The 19,666-nt window shown below is 37.9% G+C and overlaps 1 protein-coding gene across 8 annotated transcripts in view; it reads right to left on the bottom strand.

The window, feature by feature from the left end:
• AHI1 (Abelson helper integration site 1) overlaps positions 1–19,666 on the bottom strand; it is a 93,079-nt gene that overhangs the window by 73,312 nt on the left and 101 nt on the right. For 5 of the 8 annotated variants that reach the window (XR_015697045.1, XR_015697046.1, XM_087718419.1 and 2 more), the window contains exons 2-8: positions 18,403–18,468; positions 17,518–17,639; positions 5,399–5,994; positions 4,041–4,198; positions 2,842–3,061; positions 1,339–1,531; positions 563–658 (exon numbers count right to left, since the gene is read on the bottom strand). Coding sequence is in view for 6 of the 8 variants with exons in the window: in XM_087718419.1 (XP_087574545.1) it covers positions 563–658; positions 1,339–1,531; positions 2,842–3,061; positions 4,041–4,198; positions 5,399–5,994; positions 17,518–17,639; positions 18,403–18,412 (1,395 nt within the window). In the remaining 2 variants the exon portion in view is untranslated. The other 3 variants (XM_087718422.1, XM_087718421.1, XM_087718420.1) reach the window with 3 other exon arrangements.

Raw genomic sequence — 19,666 nt, 5'->3', positions numbered from 1 at the left:
TTTGGTTTAACGAACGGAAGAGAAGTGCTACATGCACAACTCCACACACAGTTCAAAATGTATTATATAACACACATACAGATAAAATTATGAGTGCAAAAATATTGCTATCACATTAATTGGGGCTCACAATGACATCACATGGCCAAGAGATAGTTGACAATGCTTTTTGATTAGTCTGGTGATTTTGTCATTTGTATTGCTGTCTTCATTACTGACTCAGAAACAAGCTGGTTTTGGGTTTCATTAAATGGTACCAAAATAAATTCAGGAAAGCAAGCATAAATAGCCATCACATATTTCATCAGAAATCCAAACAGAAATAATTGTGAAGACCCTCCATCCAACTTTTCAATAATGGGGGTGGATAGATATATGATCTGCTATATTTTGCAAATTGATTTTTTTTAACATAAACTAGTTGAAATATACCTTGACTAATTTTCTGCCTATATACAAAGTCTATTCTTTGACTATATGCAAACCAATTTTTGTGTTTATCTTTATTCAGATTTGTTTAATGCTTCAGTACAATGTTTCCATTAAAGCAAAAAATAAAAACCTTTAGAAATGCCCAACAGATTTTCCGAAAGCCGCTTTCCTGGGCTTGAATATCAAAGTTGGCCTTTGCATCATTCATGCTCAAAAAATCAAGGACCTGGAAGTAGAAAACACATTTTATTCAGTTTACATTTCTGTAATTTCAGTCATAGAAAATATCAGTTAATTTTCCTGGGTTTTTCTTAAATCGTTTGTACGTATTAGTTTCCTATGATAAAGACCTCTTGTGGCAAATAGAGTAAGCAACTGAGATTTATTCAGAACCGCAATCTAAAGCCTTGCTGTATTTTTTGAATTTCAGATCTCACTCAGGATGTCATAAAAACAGTGGATGTGAGCTTCACCACAAGAAAATGTTTTCAAAAGCGTATATACAAACTAGATGTTATGGATTGAAGAAACTTCCCAGATGACACTCCTTTACTTTTGCTTTGATTCTAAATTTGTCTTTTTCCCTAGCAACCAAGTATTCAGTTAAGCAGTAAAATAGATGACTGGATTCTTAAGAGACCTGAAAATAAAATATTGTATTCTCTGATGTTGCAAAAACAAAAAATGGCCTATGTGCATCTTTAAATTTCACCAAACTGTCAGAATTTTTTTTAATGAAAATATTTTTATGCAATTAGACTATCTGGTCTGCTTCCACCACCAAAATGTGCATTGTTCCTAAACAATCCAGTTTTGAAATTGTGCATTTTACCCATAAGAGGAAAGATACGGAAAGTATTTGCCAGAAGGAACTAAAGATAAAATGATTAATGAGTCATTTCTTACCTCAAAAAACAGAATTACTTTGGGGGTCCCTTCAGCATCTTGGAGAAAATAGTTGAAACGTTCATTGAATAGTATTTGCTCCTCCCATTGTGGTAGTGTTGATTTAAACTGTCTGAAATCGTAAGGCTGGGTCATAATAGGAAGAATATGTCCCACTTTCTCTTGTTCATAGAAGGATGAAACTCGTCGACTGCTATATAAAAACAATACATGTCACTGAGTTATGTCGTTTCTATTATAACTGTCTCCAGAGTAAGTAGCTTTAATTTAATAGAAAAAGCGTTCAATATCCAACTATCAACTGGCTTAAATGGCCCACTTCAAGGAATAATGAGATTTGTTTGTCTTTGGATTGTACTTGGATTCCTCCTTTGCATTGGTTCAAATACTGGGCTAAACCAAAAACAAACAAACAACATTGAAGGTTAGCCTTATGAGCAAATCAGAATATAGTGAACTTATTCAGATTATTCAAAGCAAAGTCCAAACCACAATGAAATACAGAAAAGTGAATTAATGTGAGTTTGGTGCAGGTGAAAGGTTACAGACGGATAACCTTAAGAGCAAAAAAATTAGAAGCTTGAATTATCTTCATTTGTTATCACTTAAAACCAATTCTTACAAATGGTTAAAATATTGTAGACATACTGCAATGGAAAGTGATTCATATGATATCTGTCACAGGTTTTATTTGCAGACTAAAATTGTCAAAAGTTCAATGGACTCTGTTCCCCAGAGAGCATGGGTGTCAAACATGTTGCGTCACGTTGCCATCACATGACGTATCGTGACATTTTCCCCCTTCACAGATCTGGAGTGAGTGTCGACTGCACGTGACACATCCACGCCAGTTTGACACCCCTACTGTGGAGTATGCATAAGGTAGTAGCAAATATTAGAGGTTAGGGAATAAGTAATTTCTTCATTTTCCTTTCTAAATACTGCAGATTAGGTATAATATTGACTCCAGCCATGATGCATTCTTGACTATATCATCAAAACTCTTAATATGATATTTCTGGAAAATCCCAAGAGTATTATCCTGGAGAGAATCTGTGCATATTTTATAGGCTGTCCTTTTTGAAATGAATGTTTATTACATCTATGGTTATCTGACCACCCAACAAACTTACAAACAGTATTTGCATTACATTCAAATGGCAATGAGAATTGTTATTTGAAATTACAAAAGAATGATAAATTCTTAAATGTCTAAATTTACAATCCAAAATCCAAATACTAACTCCATCTAAAACTGCTTAAACATAGGAACCTCAACTCTGTTCAGTAAATGAGAATTATTGTGGAGCAGAAATAAGGAATATTAATTAAACTACATTTTTATTTGACACATTTTTGTTTAAACACATTGAATGACCCTCATTTAATGGGTTATATACATCTATGTGGATCTAGAAAAACCAAAATTTATCTGAGCTTTTCACGGACAAATTAATTAACATCAACAATTTTAAAAAATCTACAGTAAGTCAGTAAAATCACCTATTCTCTTTCTTCACATATAAACCAGTTTTCTCATCAATCACATGAACCTTAACCATTGGATGGGATACCATGAAATCAGTTTTAAGACGATCAGTTCGATGAATGTAAACCCCTAAAACAAGGTTATCATCAAACCCAGGTTTAGATTCTGGTGAAAGATTCCCAGAAGTCATGTGTAAAGTATTTTCTGTCATGTTTTCAGTATCTTCTTCTAGAGCTAGGAGAAAGAAAAAATAGGCTTTAGTAAAAATTGGGAACTACTGTTAAGTTTATTGCTGCAATTACCAGTAAACCTACAATTTAAAAATTTGTCTTAAATGAATTTTCAGTCAACTCATTTATTATGAGTCAGATCATGACTTCCATGTATAACAGCTGTCTTGAATGATTCAACAGTATAAACACTTTGATATGGAAAGTACTTCTGTCTGGGAGCTGTCAGAAATTTTAGTGACTTCATGAAGATGCCAGGAGAGGCAGGAGTAAAACTGGCAGCCCCGACTAGAGACGGCTAGGTGCTTTTAGATTTTAAATTGTAAAGTGGATGCCTTAAGGCTTTCAAGGCTTAAAATATACATTTCACCCCTTAAAACCCTACAATAAGGAGTTAAGTAAAGTTCTTTGCAACCTATCTCACAATATGACGCAACTCTGGCCAGAATTTAATTTAATTTAATTTCCACTTTTATTATTTTTGCAAATAACTCAAGATGGTGAACATATCCAATACATTTTTCCCCTACTCTTTTCCTCACAACAACCTTGTGAGGTGAGTAGGGCTGAGTGTGAGTCATTGGCCCAAGGACATCTAGCTGACTTTCATGATTAAGGCAGGACTTGAATTCAGGGTTTTCATTTTCTAGCTTGGTGCCTGCACCAGTAGACCAAACTGGCTTTCTTTATTATGTCTGAAATTATTAAAACAGCCTTACCAGCACCATTATTTACAAATGCAACTTAAACTCAACAATGTGCATACATAACATCCTGGCCCAATGACTGTAAAAATAGTCAGATCTTCTTAAATGCAAGCAGGATCCCTCATCTCAATCATCGTAATACAAAATTAGTGGATTACTGTTCTGCTCTTTATGCCACAAAGATGGGGAAATTTGGGCAACATATACACACTACAGGCCTCTTAATTGAGAATTACTTCCATTAGAAAACATTTAAAACACTCTAATCACACAAACCTTTGGGGGATTTTCTTTTTGCTTTTTTGCCTTTTGTTTCCTGCTCTATTAACAGATCACCTTCTTTAGATTTGGATACAAATGGTCTTTCCAAAGATCTTTTTTTCCTGGTATTTTCTTCCTCTGGCTCATGTTGTAATTCAGACAGGAACATTGCACTGAATGAAAGAAGTCATGGGGTTAACAAGGATTTGAAATATTCTCCCAGATTTAATGGTTTAATAATTACATTCTGTAATGCAGGCAAACAACACACACATTCGAAGTGGCTTGAATGGATTTAACTGAGATACCTTGCCCACATAGAGTTTGTTCAGGAAAAGTTTATTAAAAATCTCATCCTATCAAGCTGGATCTGTGGTAGAATAAGCTCAGAATCATGGTGAAATACAAGCTGAGGGATGGCATGGCTAAGAATCTAGGCAACATGACAAGGAAGGTATGGTTTCAATCTTCATTCCTACCGGTAGCCCTCAACTTGTGATCGATCAGTTGCTTAGCAATCGATCAAAATTACAACTGACTTCCCAAAAGGGACCTAAAACCCTAAAGTTCCAATGACTGCCTCTCCATAAATTTGCATGACTGCATTGAAGGTACTTGGCAACTGGCCCACATTTATGGCAGTTTGCAGTGTCACATGACTACAATTTATGTTTTTGCTGAAAATTAATTCAGTTTTCAGCAAAAACACAACATCACGACGACTGCCGCATTTGCTTAATGATCATTACAAGAAATGTTGAAAAAGCAAATGGGCAAGTTTATATATCTCTTATCAAATCCGATTCCAACTACCATATTTTTTGGAGTATAAGATGCACCTTTTTCCACCCAAAAAGAGGATGCAAATCTGGGTGCATTTTATAAACTGAATACAGTATTTTTGGCCTCCCAAAGCCCTGTGCATCCCGTTTTTCACAAAAATGGACATGGAGAGGGTTTGGGAGGCCTGCAAAGTGCTCCTGGGGGCTGGGGAGGGCAAACAGCAAAAAAACAAGGCCGTTTTTAGCAAAAAATGAGGCATGCAGAGGTTTGGGAGGCCTGCAGAGTGCTCCTGGGGAGACGAGGAGGGCAAAAACTTTTTTAAAAAAAATTACCTCTTCAAAATCTTGGTGCGTCTCATAGTCCGAAAAATACAGCACTTATTCTGTCATTTCCTCTTCACAAACCACAGTATAGTTTTGCAAGGAGACAAAACTGTTTCACTGAATGTTTTTTTTCCTCCCCCAATATGACAGAGCCATTATATTTTCTTCACAAAGCCATATGGAATTATTTCTGATGTCAACAACAATGCAACCCAAACAGCTGTCACAAATCTTACATCCATACAAACGTATCACTTACTATTATACCTTGTTTGAGATTCAGAGGAAACCGGTACTTCTTTTTTCTTTTTCTTCTTTTTTCTCACTTCATTGTTCAATACTGTTTCAGGACTTTGAGCACTGGGAATGAATTCAGACATCTGTTCTTTAAGTTTCTTTTTTATTTTTTTCTTAATTGCACTTGCTTCTTCCTCAGCCACTTGCTGTTCATAGGCTTGAATTAGCTGTTCTTCTTCCTCATCTAATTCAGATCTGTCTCGTAGTCCACTCAAGGCAACTTTCATGTTGCTGTCACCTTTCCAATGAACTGCATCTGCCTGCAACACACGGTCTGTTTTTTTCTTTGTAAAAACTTGAATCTCTTTTTCAGAAGAGTGTAACTTCATTTCAGATACCTTTTCTTCCTCATTAAGTTGTTTCTGTAGGGCTGCCTTTTTCTTCTTCTTAAGCCCAACTTGCTTGCTTTCCTCTCCGCTAACATCATTTGTTTTTTCTTCAATTGATGCTTTATCTCTCAACGTACGTTTTGGGATCTGTGGACTTTTTTCCTCAGGGTTATGTGTGTTGTTGATAATGGGCTCATTTTCGCTTCCTTTGGTCAGATGATTTTTTAATGTCTCTAGCTGTAATCAAAACATTGGGAAGCCATTTATCGGCACACTAATATGCAATTACTATAAAACATAAATGCTAACTTTTATTAATATTTCACTTTTAGTGTTTGAAGGGGAACAATTAAGATTTACTTGTACTACAAGAGTCAACCAACAGATGGAATTCATATAAAACAGTGTTTCTCAACCTTGGTCACCTGAAGATGCGTGGACTTCAACTCCCAGGATTCTGGGACTTGAAGTCCACCCATCTTCAGGTGACCAAGGTTGAGAAACACTGATATAAAACATGAAAAGATTATAGGTTTGAGCAAGATTTTAATGTAACTCTTGTAAGAAAAATCCCTTCAAGTCTTCTCGAGCCCCTGCAAAATTGCTCTGTCAGCATACCATGCTGAAAAACATATCTTCAAGTATAATGAAAATAATATGCTACGTTTATACCTAACATAAATATTGCTTGTTGAAAAGTTATAATTTACTGACCACAGACCTAGCAACTGAAATAATATTTAACAAAAGCTCATAATAATCAAGATAGTTTAAACATTTGATTTTCAAACTTTTTAAAAGGGATATATCTACACTGCAATTTGGTAATCAGAAATTACTGTACACAGAGTTATATGCACTTCTTTTATATTAGATATATTTTCTCAGAAGACTGAAAAACCAAATTTAGTTTCAAAAAACCTGATCATAACTTTTGGTAATAATTAAAATTAATTTATAAATATGTACATATTTTATTTTAACTCTGTAAAAATTCTGATTTATTTTGTCTAAACTAGTTTTCCATCTTTTCCTAATCACCTTCTGATGTTTTCTTTTCTGTATCAACTACAACCTTCATTTCTTAACCTCACTCCCAATTCCTTTATTTTTCTCTAAAAAGAAATCCTGTCTTTCTCTTCTAAACCACTGGAGACTGGTTTTGTGAAACTGTTCTTTGGAATATATGTATACTTATTCCAAGACTTCACTTTATTTAGATACTGCTAAGAGTAAGGTTCTACATTTAGGCAAGAAAAACGAAATGCACAGATACAGTATAGGTGGTACCTTGCTCAATAGTAGTAACTATAAGGGGGATCTTGGAATCCTAGTGGACAACCATTTAAATATGAGCCAGCAGTGTGCAGCAGCTGCCAAAAAGCCAACACAGTTCTAGGTTACATAAACAGAGGGATAGAATCAGGATCACGTGAAGTGTTAATATCACTTAATAATGCCTTGGAATACTGCATTTGGAATACTGCATTAAGTTTTGGTCGGCACGATGTAAAAAAGATGTGGAGACTCTAGTAAGAGTGCAAAGAGCAACAAAGATGATTAGGAGACTTCATAAAACATATGAAGAACGGTTGCAGAAACTGGATATGTCTAGTTTAATGAAAAGAAGGACTAAAGGGAGACATGATAGCAGTCTTCCAATATCTCAGGGGTTGCCACAAAGAAGAGGGAGTCAAACTATTCTCCAAGGCACCTGAGGGTAGAACAAGAAGCAATGGGTAGAAACTAATCAAGGAGAGAAGCAACTTAGAACTGAGGAGCAATTTCCTGACAGTCAGAACAATTAATCAGTGGAACAGCTTGCCTCCAGAAGTTGTGAATGCCCCAACACTGGAGGTCTTTAAGAAGATGTTGGATAGCCATTTGTCTGAAATGGTATAGGGCTTCCTGCCTAGGCAGGGGGTTGGACTAGAAGACTTCCAAGGTCCCTTCCAACTCTGTTATTGTATTATTGCTGGCATTATTTATTTGAAATATTCTATATTAGACCAAATTTCAAGACAATGTCCAGCATAAAAATGCACAAATGTTTCTTAAATCTGCCCAAAAAAGAACACACTATAAAAATAGTAAAATACCAAATCAGGCTTGCAAGAAATACATATTTTTGAGACAAAGTGATGAAAGGATTATGAAGAGGACTAAAATCAGTATTTGAAAAATATGTTCTCCAAAATATACTTTTTTATTTTCCATTTTCATAACATATAATCACATGTATACTATTACATAGCCAATATGATATTGTATCAAGTAATAATTACATCAGTTCCTCTTGCCACAACTCCCAAAAAGATAATAACCAATTATTAGCTCTTCTGCTCTCCATACACCACTTTCTTCTGCCTCTCTCCTCCCCCTCACCTCCTTTCTTCCCTCCATCATCCTTTTCTACTCTACTTCCCCTTCCTTTCTCCTTCTCCTCTCTCCTCATTCCACTCCTCCTTATTCTCCTCATCTTCCCCACTTACCCTCTCTCCTATCCCTCTCTTCCTATCTTTCTTCTCTCCTCTGCTTCCCACTCTTCCTCTCTTTCACTTGGTGTATTTCAGCTTCTGAGCAAACTCCATTCTATGTTTATGGTATTTATGCTTCCATATCAATATACTTAACATATCTTAGTTTTAAAGAAAAAATAAGAGAAAACAGTATACATGTGCAATCATATTACTTTAAAATCTAACACCCCTCGTCAAGCCTAATATACTTCCCTCCCTCCCCCCCAACCCCCCCCCCAACCTTCCCTCCCCTGACTTCCCAGAACCCATACACGGTATAAATCTTTAACAAAAACAGTCTAAAATATATTTGAAAAAAGAATAGAAAATTGATAATATCTTTAAATTGAACTTAGCTCCTCCTTGCTAGGCTAACTTTAAACAATTTATATCATTCCTGATCTTAATCATAAGCTATCTGGAATTTCTTAGTCCCATATTTATTTTGAGTATAATCGATTCATTTTTTCCAGTCTCGTTTATATCTCTCGTTTGAGTAGTCCTTAAGATATGCAGATATTTTAGCTATCTCGGCTAAATTTGTGACTTTCAATGTCCATTCTTGAATTGTAGGCAAATCTTCCTTCTTCCAGTATTGCGCCACCAACAATCTAGCTGCAGTTATTAAGTGCAAAATCAAATTAATCTCTACAGCTGTACAATCAGTAATTATACCTAACAAAAATAACAGAGGGGTAAACTTTATCCTTTTTTAAAGAACATTTTGCATAATCCACCATATTTTTATCCAAAATGCCTTAACCTTTTTGCAAGTCCACCATATATGAAAATATGTAGCGTCAAGAGAATCACATCTCCAGCATTTGGGTTGACGTTCGGATACATAGAAGCCAACTTTTTAGGATCTAAAGGCCATCTATAAAACATCTTGTTAAAGTTTTCTTTCAAGTTTTGGGCTTATGTAAATTTTACATTTCTTACCCAAATCCTTTCCCATGTATCCAACATTATTGGTTCTTCAATATTTTGAGCCCACTTTATCATACAGTCTTTAACTAATTCTGTTTCGGAGTCCATCTGTATTAATACATTATATAGTCTCTTTATATGCATAAAACTTTGATCTCTTATTTGTTTAAATTATCCTTGACTTGCATAAAACCAATTTTTTGATCTGTTTTCCACCTGGCCTGTAGCTGTCCATACTGGAACCATGTTTGGATTACCTTTTCCTCTTTTAATTCATTCAAGGATTTTAGTGGTAATACACCCCTTTCTAGGGTAAGAAGCTGTCTGTAAGTAATTATATCCTGTTTTTGTACTATCTTCATATTTTCTATTGCATGTCTAGGAATTGCCTACATGGGTATCTTATCATTTAATTTGTATTGATATTTTTTCCAGACCCGCAGTAGAGCATTCCGTAAAATATGACTTTTAAAATTCTTGTCCACTTTTTTGTTATACAGCAGGTAAGCATGCCAACCATATACCAGATCATGCCCCTCGATATTAAGTATTCTATAATCTATTAAATTAATCCAATCACTAATTACAGATAAAGCTACTGCATCATAGTATAGTTTTAAATTGGGTAGTTTCAAACCTCCCCTCTCAAGCGCATCTTGCATTATTTTTAGTTTTACTCTCGGCTTCTTCCCTGTCCATACAAATTTATTAATACCCTTCTGCCATTCTAACAGGTTCACATCTTTTTTAAGTATAGGTAGCATTTGGAAAAGAAATAAAAATTTAGGTAAAATATTCATTTTCACTGCTGCTATTCTTCCCAGCAAAGTTAACTGTAACTTCTCCCATTTTTTCATCTCTGTCTGTATACTATGCCAAAGTGGTTCATAATTATACTTATATAACTTCCCGTTTGAGGTTGAAATATGAACTCCTAAATATTTGACCTTTTTAACTATTTCACATCCTATCATTCCTTCTAGTTCTTCCTTTTGTTTAGTACTCATATTTATAGCTAATATTTTTGTTTTCCCTAGATTTATTTTAAATCCCGACACTTGACCATATTGATTAATCATATTCATTAAGATCTTACTATATTCCTGCAGTTGGGTTAATATTATATTAATACCGCAAAAGCACGTACTCTATATTCTTGCTGCCTAATCTTAATTCCATTTAAGCCTTCTAAGCCCCGTATTTTATTCAACAATATTTCCAAAGTTATAATAAACAATAATGGGGACAAGGGACAACCCTGTCTTGTACCTTTTTCAATTTGAAAAGATTCTATTAAACTTCCATTAACTATAATTTGAGCTGTTTGCTGTTGATATATTGCTTTGATTGATTGTAAGAAATGTTCTCCTATTTGCATTTTTTTGCAGTGTTTTCAACAGGAATTGCCACTTAACTCTATCAAAGGCTTTCTCAGCATCCAGAAATATGAGCGCAGCAGGGATTTGGTTATTTCCCAAATATTCTAGTGCATTAACAATTAATCTTACATTACTTCTCATTTGTCTCCCTTGAATAAAACCTGTTTGATCATTATGAATCAATTGTTGAATAACCAACATTAACCTATCTGCTAGTATTTTAGTAAAGATTTTATAATCTACATTAAGTAGTGATATAGGTCTGTAATTTTTTGGTTGAGTAATATCTTGGACTTCTTTGGGTATCAGGGATATAAAAGCTGTCTTCCAAGATGGGGGTATCTTACCTTCCATTTGAATCTTATTAAATAATTCCTTGAGAGGTTCTACTATTTCTAATTGTAGATTTTTATAGTAAGCCGCTGTCAAGCCATCTGTACCTGGTGCTTTCCCTACCCTTAACTGCTTAATTACCTGTAGATTTTCCCCCGAGGTTATTGGTTGATTCAATCTTTCCCTCTGCTCTTCTTTAACTATGGGTATTTTTTCTTTATCCAAGTATCTCTCTATATCTAGACCTTTAATTTTGTCACCCTTGTACAACGCTGTAAAGAATTCACGGAAGACCTTTTGAATCTCATCCTGTTGATACACTTCTTTCCCTCTGTAGTGCAATTTGGCTACGTTACGAGATTTTGTTTTTTCCTAATCTGATATGCTAACCATCTACCAGATTTATTTGCATTACAGAAAGTGTTGTGTTTTGCATATAACAGACTAGTGGCTACCTGGTCTGAGATCAGCATATTAAATTAGTCTTTTAATAAGGTAATTGCTTCTTTAATCTTTATATCTCCTGGTTTTAAAGTTAACTCTTGCTCTTTCTTCCTAATTTCATCTTCCAGTTCTGTTCGCTTTTCCCCTTGTTTACGTCTATGTAATCTATTTAGATTTATCAAAGCTCCTCTCATATACGCTTTACTTGCATCCCATACATGTACCCTTATTCATATTAAAAACAAAGTATTCTGTTAATAATTTTTTACATTCATTAATATATTTCTCATATCTAAATAAATTTTCATTCAATCTCCAAGACCTTCTTGCTTGGTCACCCCTCCCAACTCCATCCAAACAGGATTATGATCTGATAAAACTCTGGCACATATCTTTTTCTTCTTTACCCTAGAAAGCAAATCATTGGTAGTTAGTATGAAATCAATTCTAGAAAAGGATTGATGTGTATCAGAAAAGAAGGTAAAATCGTATTCTTCTGCATTTCTTTCTCGCCAAATATCTCTCAGTTCAAAATCATCCATCATATCGAAAAAGGACTTAGGTAGTTTCACTCGCCATTTGAGTATTTGGCCGAGAAGCCTTATCTTTCTTAGTGTCCATAACACCGTTCCAGTCACCCAATAGTATGCAGGACCTATAATCCCACTGTACTAATTTGGCATGAAGCTTTCTATAAAATCCATCTTGTTGTTGATTAGGAGCATATAATACCAGTAGCAATGTCCTTTTCCCTTCTAATACCAAGTCTATTGCGATGTATCTTCCTTGGGGATCTGCTTCGATTAATTCAGCTTTCATATCCTTCCTTAAGTATATAACTATACCATTTTTCTTCTCTGAAGCAGAAGCTATAAAATGTTGTCCAAGTCTTGTATTAATCAAATATTTTTGATCAGTTGATCTAATGTGAGTTTCTTGCAAACAAATTATATCATTCTTGAACTGTTTAAGATAGTTATTTATTTTCTTTCTTTTCTGTGGAGAGTTTAATCCATTGACGTTCCATGTTAGGAACTTAGTTGTGATCTTTGGCTCCCTGAAGCTTTTTTAGAGCCATCTGAACATCCTGGAATTTAACCTTTGGTCTGGCTCCTCCCACTGCTTCTAAGCTGGTACCTGTAGCATCTTGACCAGTAACACATGTTTGTTGTGATTGTTGCTTTTTTAATTGTTGGTCCATTCGTCTGGTAATCATACGGGTTTGTCTTTGTTCCTTAGCTTCTTGTACTTCTGAGAGTGAAAGATGATCCATCCTTGTTGATAGTTGTGTAGTTTGCTGTCTATCTTGTTCTCTTTCTCTAGGTCCAGGTGAGGCAGGGTGTCCAGCCTTCAAGATATTATGGTAAAAGTCTCGGGCCTTCCATACTGAATTAAGACGGTATCTTTGCCCATGATAAATGAGTACTAGGCCGATTGGTGCATCCCATCTGAACTGTAGCTGACAATTTTTAAGCTCTTCGACTAAAAAAGCGTAGTCTTTCCTAGATCTTAGCATTTGAGGTGGTATCTCTTTCAAAACAGTCACTTCCTGACCCCCAATTTGAAGCTTGGTTTTATAGGACTCTTGCAATATCATATTCCTCATGTCTCTTGTGGTAAGGTAAATCACAATGTCCCTTGGAAGTTGCTTCTGTCTAGCAAGCCAGGAGTTAACACGCTAGACCTTATCAATTTGCCATTCAAAATTCCACCCTGGCCTTCCCATCAGACTATCGAAAGCTTCTGAGAGAATCTGTTTCAGATTTTCCTGGTTATTTTCACGTAAACCTCTTATTCTTAATGCAAGTTCCATTTGTCTATACTGTAACATAATAATTTCTTTTTCAGCATCTCTGACTTTTTGTTGAACCACGTCTATTTTGGATACCAAATTATATTAGAGTCATTAAGATCTTCTAATCTGCTTTCAATTCCAGACACATAATCTGAAAATGAATTAAGAACTCCCAACATATCATCCCTGATCTTCTGAACCCGAGTCTCAAGTTTATCAGACAGTTCTTTATGAGCAACAGATATCTCCTCCTTAATTTTAGTTTCCATTGTAACTACATGATTTTTAAAGGCCTCAGCCAGTTCTTTCTGGAAAGTTTCTTTAGTTAACGGCTCCCCTATGGGGGGAGGAAGTAATGACTGTAGTTTTGTACCGGGGGCGGGAGAACTGCCCGCACTTTTTGAAACCGGGGGGGGGGGGGAACCTTTTGGATAGGGTTTTGCTTAGAAGCCATTCCAAGTTTTAATCTTCTTCAGCCAATTAATAAGTCTATGCCGGTCGATTGTACAGCAATTGCTGTTTAATTTAGTAATAAATCACTCCTTTTCTTTGAAGTTTTAAACTCCGTAGAAATTCAAAGCCCGATCAGTGCTATGAAGCTACTCGGCACCATTTTGTATACCTCTTTAACAAGTAATATATCAGAAGAAATTCTTGTAAAAATGAAGCTAAGGATTAATACAAACAATTAAAAGTTCACGTATATAGGCTCTGCTCGTCTTGAATTCAGTAGATCAGATTTTTGTTCTGAGGGTGAGTGGTTTGCTTTGTGCTGCTAATAAGCAGCAGGAATTCTTGGCACGGAGACAATTCTGCTTTCGGGTGCCCTTCCTCCCCTACCAGATCAGTCTGAGAAAGTTAGTTGGTGCGCTGCCCAGCACAATTAGCTCACCTTATCTCCTTAGCCCGAAGAAAAGGTAAACAAGCTGCCAAACGGCTGATGGATTGCTGTTCAGACAGTTTAACGCAACCAGGATTCCGGAGCTGTTAACGACCAGTCCCCACCGGCAACCTCCCCCCCCAGAAGTCCGCTGAAAAATATGTTCTGAAAGCATTCCTAAACTTATTCTGCCAGCAAAAAAGAGAAAAAAAATCAAATCCTCTTTGAATTTATGATCTGTAAGCTCCAACAATGCACATTTTAAAGGATATTTTTGACCCTGAGCATGCCAAATCAGACAAGGAAATAAATTTAGGAATGTGCAAAACATACCATTCTGAGGACAAACTTTAAGGAGAATTTTGTGAATTTCTCCTCCTCTGGACTATACAGAGTTGGCTGCTACAGATATTACAATAATTTTCCTTGGTCACTTTCCCCTTGGTCTTTCTTCCTATCTTTCTATCTATTCTGCTGCCCTCATCCTGCACTTCACTCTATGCAGAGATCCATAACCTTCAGAGAATATTTTCAGGATATAAAACCATAACTGTAAAGGAAGGGATATTAACCAAGATTGCATATTGAGTTCATTTAGTCTGAAAATGTCTTTTTGAAACAAAACTTCTGCTCACCAGGCACTTTTCCTGGATGCTAACCATGACTTTCAAATGTAACCCACTTGCGTGCAACGAAAAGAATAAAACAGAATACCGTATTTTCACCCATATAACCCGCCCACGCAAATAACCCGCCCACGCAAATAACCCGCAGGTTTTCAAGATCGTGTAAAATATTTTCCGTATACCCCGCCCACTTATATAACCCGCGACGAGTAAGGGAGAAGGGAAACTGCTGAGATCGGGGGAAGGAATGGAGGAGAAAGCCTGGGCAAGCTGGGGAAGGGGGAAGGAACGGAGGAGAAGGAAACTGCTGAGATCGGGGGAAGGAACGGAGGAGGAAGCCTGGGGAAGGGGGAAGGAACAGAGGAGAAGGAAACTGCTGAGATCGGGGGAAGGAACGGAGGAGGAAGCCTGGGCAAGCTGGGGAAGGGGGAAGGAACGGAGGAGGAAGCCTGGGCAAGCTGGGGAAGGGGAAGGAACAGAGGAGAAGGAAACTGCTGAGATCGGGGTAAGGAACGGAGGAGGAAGCCTGGGCAAGCTGGGGAAGGGGGAAGGAACGGAGAAGGAAATTGCTGAGATCGGGGGAAGGAACGGAGGAGGAAGCCTGGGCGAGCTGGGGAAGGGGGAAGGAACGGAGGAGAAGGAAACTGCTGAGATCGGGGGAAGGAACGGAGGAGGAAGCCTGGGCGAGCTGGGGAAGGGTTGGAGGAAGGGGCATATCTTCCCGATTCCCCCATCTCCTCGCCCGTAGAACTGAAACGAGAGCTGCCCAAATATCTCCCGGCCCTTCAGGGCTGCCGTAGCGTGGAAGAATATACTCCTTCACTTCAGAGCGGGGCTAGGAGAGCTTTTCCTCCCACGGAGTTCAATAAAGTAGATGGAAGGGAGGGAGGAAGGGTCCCTCCCTCTTACTTTCCGCCCATTGAGATGAACCAGAGCCCTTCTTGAACCAGAGCCGCTTGCTTTGATATACTGTCCATCTATCCGTCCATCCATCCACCCTTCCTAAATAACACCAAAACCTTTTACAAGAAAATCCGCTCAAATCCTCTTACAAATATCTGGGGATATGGATTTTTTCTTCTTTGGGGAAAAATATTTCCTTCCACTCCCCTCCAGAAGAACGGAGCTGATCTCGGAGTTTGGATTCTTAGGACTTGGGAGTCCCAGGGCGGTTTTCTCTCCCCGTAAAATCCCCCTTTTCTCCCACGATCCTTGCAGGCAAAGCGTTGAATTCCCTGGCAAAGAACAAACGGCAGGAATGGAGAATCCGGCTCCTTCATCGTAGGAAACGTTTCTGAGGTTTATGGAGCTTAAAGGTTCGTTTCAAATCAAGGCAGAAATCTGGAAAGGCGGGGAAAGCTGCATTTATTTGGAAACGGCGTTTCTCTTCGAAAGACGATTTCCCTTCCTGCCGTTTGTTCTTTGCCAGGGAATTCAACGCTTTGCCTGCAAGGATCGTGGGAGAAAAGGGGAATTTTCGGTGTTATTTAGGAAGGGTGGATGGATGGACGGATAGATGGACAGTATATCAAAGCAAGCAGCTCTGGTTCAAGAAGGGCTCTGGTTCATCTCAATGGGTGGAAAGTAAGAGGGAGGGACCCTTCCTCCCTCCCTTCCATCTACTTTATTGAACTTCTCCTCCGTTCCTTCCCCCTTCCCCAGGCTTCCTCCTCCGTTCCTTCCCCCGATCTCAGCAGTTTCCTTCTCCTCCGTTCCTTCCCCCTTCCCCAGCTTGCCCAGGCTTCCTCCTCCGTTCCTTCCCCCAATCTCAGCAGTTTCCTTCTCTGTTCCTCCAACCCTTCCCCAGCCCGAGCCGCCAAGCCAAGTCTCCCCAGCCCTTTCCAGTCTGGTTGCACGTGCCCCCGATGGAGAACGGGGAGCCGAGGTAAAGCTGCCTCCCAATTCCTCGAACTCCCAAGCTCTCCCTTTAGTTAATCTGTGTAAAATATTTTCTGTATACCCCGCCCACTTATATACCCTGCGGGGGCATGCTGTGTATGTAAAAAACGCATATAACCCGCGGGTTATATGGGTGAAAATACGGTATCCCACTTTAATAGTACTACCATATTTTTTGGAGTATAAGCTGCACCTTTTTCACTCAAAAAAGAGGCTGAAAATCTGGGTGCATCTTAGACACTGAATACAACATTTTTTGCCTCCCCAAACCCTGGCCCCTTCACCAAAATGGCCGTGCAGAGCCTTTAGGAGGCTTATAGAGTGCTCCTGGGCCTGGGGAGGGCAGAAATGAGTGAAAAACTAGTCATTTGTTGCTCAATTTTGCCCCCCTCCCCCGCCCCCAGGAGCACTCTAAAAGCCTCCCAAAGACTATGCATGCCCTTTTTCTGACAAAAAATGGGCCCGTTTTTGCAAAAAATGGGCCATTTTTTTGCTCGTTCCTACCCTAGAGCACACTACAAGCCTCCTAAAGGCTATTTATACCTTTTTTTCAAAAATAAAAAAACCTGGGCCCATTTTTGCAATAAATGGGCTGTTTTTGGGAGATCTGCAGAGTACAAAAACTTTTTTAAAAATTTTGCCTCTTCAAAATCTTGCTGTGTCTTTTACTCCGGTGTGTCTTAAACGCCAAAAATATGGTAATTATAGAAACAAGTCTTTAATTTCAAAGTGTATTTTCAAGTTATAACTTTTTTTCACTCTAAAAGGGAGTAAATAATTTGGGAGTGAGGATATGAAATTATAAAGCTTCACCAATTCCATGTCCTTCAAAATGTATTGACCCTGCAAAGGATAATCAAAACTCCCTGACACTATTTATGAAGGTGTATTTGGAAATACTATACTTTACTTTTTGGAAGCAAACAACATGTATTCATAAATATATTCAACTCACCACAATATTCTCTGGGAAGTTTAACTGTTTCTTTTTAATTTTCTTTTTCTCAATTAGACCAGCATGATTCCTGAATATTTCTTCAAAACGAACCTTAGTTTTTGCCTTGGCTTCGCTCTCAACTGGGAAATTTAAAAAAACAATTTGATAACTTGGTTTATTAGATAAGATAGACTACCACATTTCCAAATAATATATAAAAGAAACTTAGAATGAACAATTCCATGCATAGAATTGTAAAAAACAAAGAAATATACCAGGCCTTATTGCAAAAAGGAACAGATAATTAATAGATGGTTTTAGAGTATATGAATATATGTCACATATCTCTTACAAGCCACCATTTAATTAACGCCTTTACATCATTGGGTGTCCAACCTTTTGGCTAGCCTGGGCTGCATTCAGAGAAGAGGAATTGTCTTGAGCCACATATAAAATATATAATATAATTAATGTATATAAATCACATACAATCTTGTGGGGCCGCATTACTAGCTTCCAGGGCTGCATGCGGTCCATAGGCCATGGGTTGGACATGCGTGCTTTGCTAACACCTTATCTCTATAAAATTCCAGAGAAGTTCACAATATCAGTAAAATATAGAAATATAAAAAACAATAATTACAGCAATAACATAAATATGTGAAATAACCAAATAGCAATTTTGTAAGAACAGCGTGAGAATTACACATTGAAAAATTTCTTCAATAGGAAATTATTTGCTAATATCTACAATGTTTACTAAGGAAGCCAGAAAAGTCTGCACCAGAAATAATATTCTTTAAAGAAATAAAACTTAAAAGTAAATAGTTTTGTTTTGGATTTTTTTAAAAAAAATATTGTTATAGGTTGTGTGAAATATATAAAAAACATTAAAGTTTGCACCTGCTGGCATTTTCGCATCTCTCAAATATGAAACTATTAAACTTGTCTTTGTCCAAGTTCTTCATTCTGCATATAAAAACAGAACATGTGTTATTGTTAATGAGCAGTTGTGTCTAAGCAATAACAAAACAATACCAAAACATTTTGTAGGCTTATTCACTATAAAGTCAATGGTTATGTTAGGCTAAGACAGGAAGACTTAGATTCAAGTTCATCTTCAGCCTAGCTCTCTTTTGGCTGCTATTATCTCACAGCCCATCCTACAGTGCTCTCAGAATTGTTGAGGGGATAAAATTGGAGGGAATACTTTGTATGTTGTCTTGAAATCTTAAAACTTCTTGACATAAAAATCAAATTTGATTTTTTTTAAAAAAATCATGACAACAGCATTCTGTTGAAGCTGCCATACTTTATTTCACCGGTTCACTAAAGCTCACCAATCTGATTTCCAAAAGCTATTGTAACACTATATGTGTGTGTGTCTGTGTGTATAAAAAATCTTTGTAAACGCATAACCAATTAAATTGCCTATTGCAAGATCAAAACGTTAAACCTCATTTTGTCAATCTGACGTCCCGAGCATTGTTTTAAAACTCCCTCGAGCAACAGGGGATGAGAGATGCTTGGGGTCCCTCCAAGGAACTTGATCTTTCCAGATCCTACTAAACTCCTAATTTCAAGAAGTCACCCGACATCGGATGCGGGGGCTGAGTTAACACCTGGAAGGCCACGTGTTTCGCACGTTCGGATTACACACTGGCGTCCAAAGATTCTGCGCCTGGGGCTGTGCACGCGTAAGCCCTTAACAACCACCAACCGGCATCATCACAAAGAGAGGCTGCAATCTACTCGGTTGAACATTCGGGGAGATCTCCGCTCCATCGGCTTTCTGTGCCCTATAGAACCGCGACCGTTTCCAGCCTCGGGATCCAACCCTCCGCGGGATCCGACCATACCGGGGACCAAGCCAACCAAGAAAGCAGATTTGGACCGATCCACCCCGCCGGCCGCGATCCCGCTCTGCCAGGCTTTTGCAAGCTGGGCAAAGCGGGATGGGTGAGTCGATTTTGACTTACTCTCCTGGCTAACGGACCAAGCGGCCGAGATCATTGATTTCGGTTTGTTTTTAAAGGAAGGAAACGAAATGGCTCCCCCAGCGCAGGCGCCGGGCTGTCTGAGCGCAGCCCCCCCTCGAACCTCTTCAAGAGGCGAGGAAGGAACACGCCCCCGCCAAAGGCCGAAGCCCACTCCCGCAAACGGCAAC

The sequence above is a fragment of the Thamnophis sirtalis genome, unplaced genomic scaffold, assembly GCF_051295495.1.
Source record: "Thamnophis sirtalis isolate CommonGarterSnake01/CBP01778 unplaced genomic scaffold, rThaSir2_p1.2 scaffold_6, whole genome shotgun sequence".
Classification (NCBI taxonomy): domain Eukaryota; kingdom Metazoa; phylum Chordata; class Lepidosauria; order Squamata; family Natricidae; genus Thamnophis; species Thamnophis sirtalis.
Note: the sequence above shows the minus strand (reverse complement) of the source record. Positions and strands in the feature narration are given on the sequence as shown.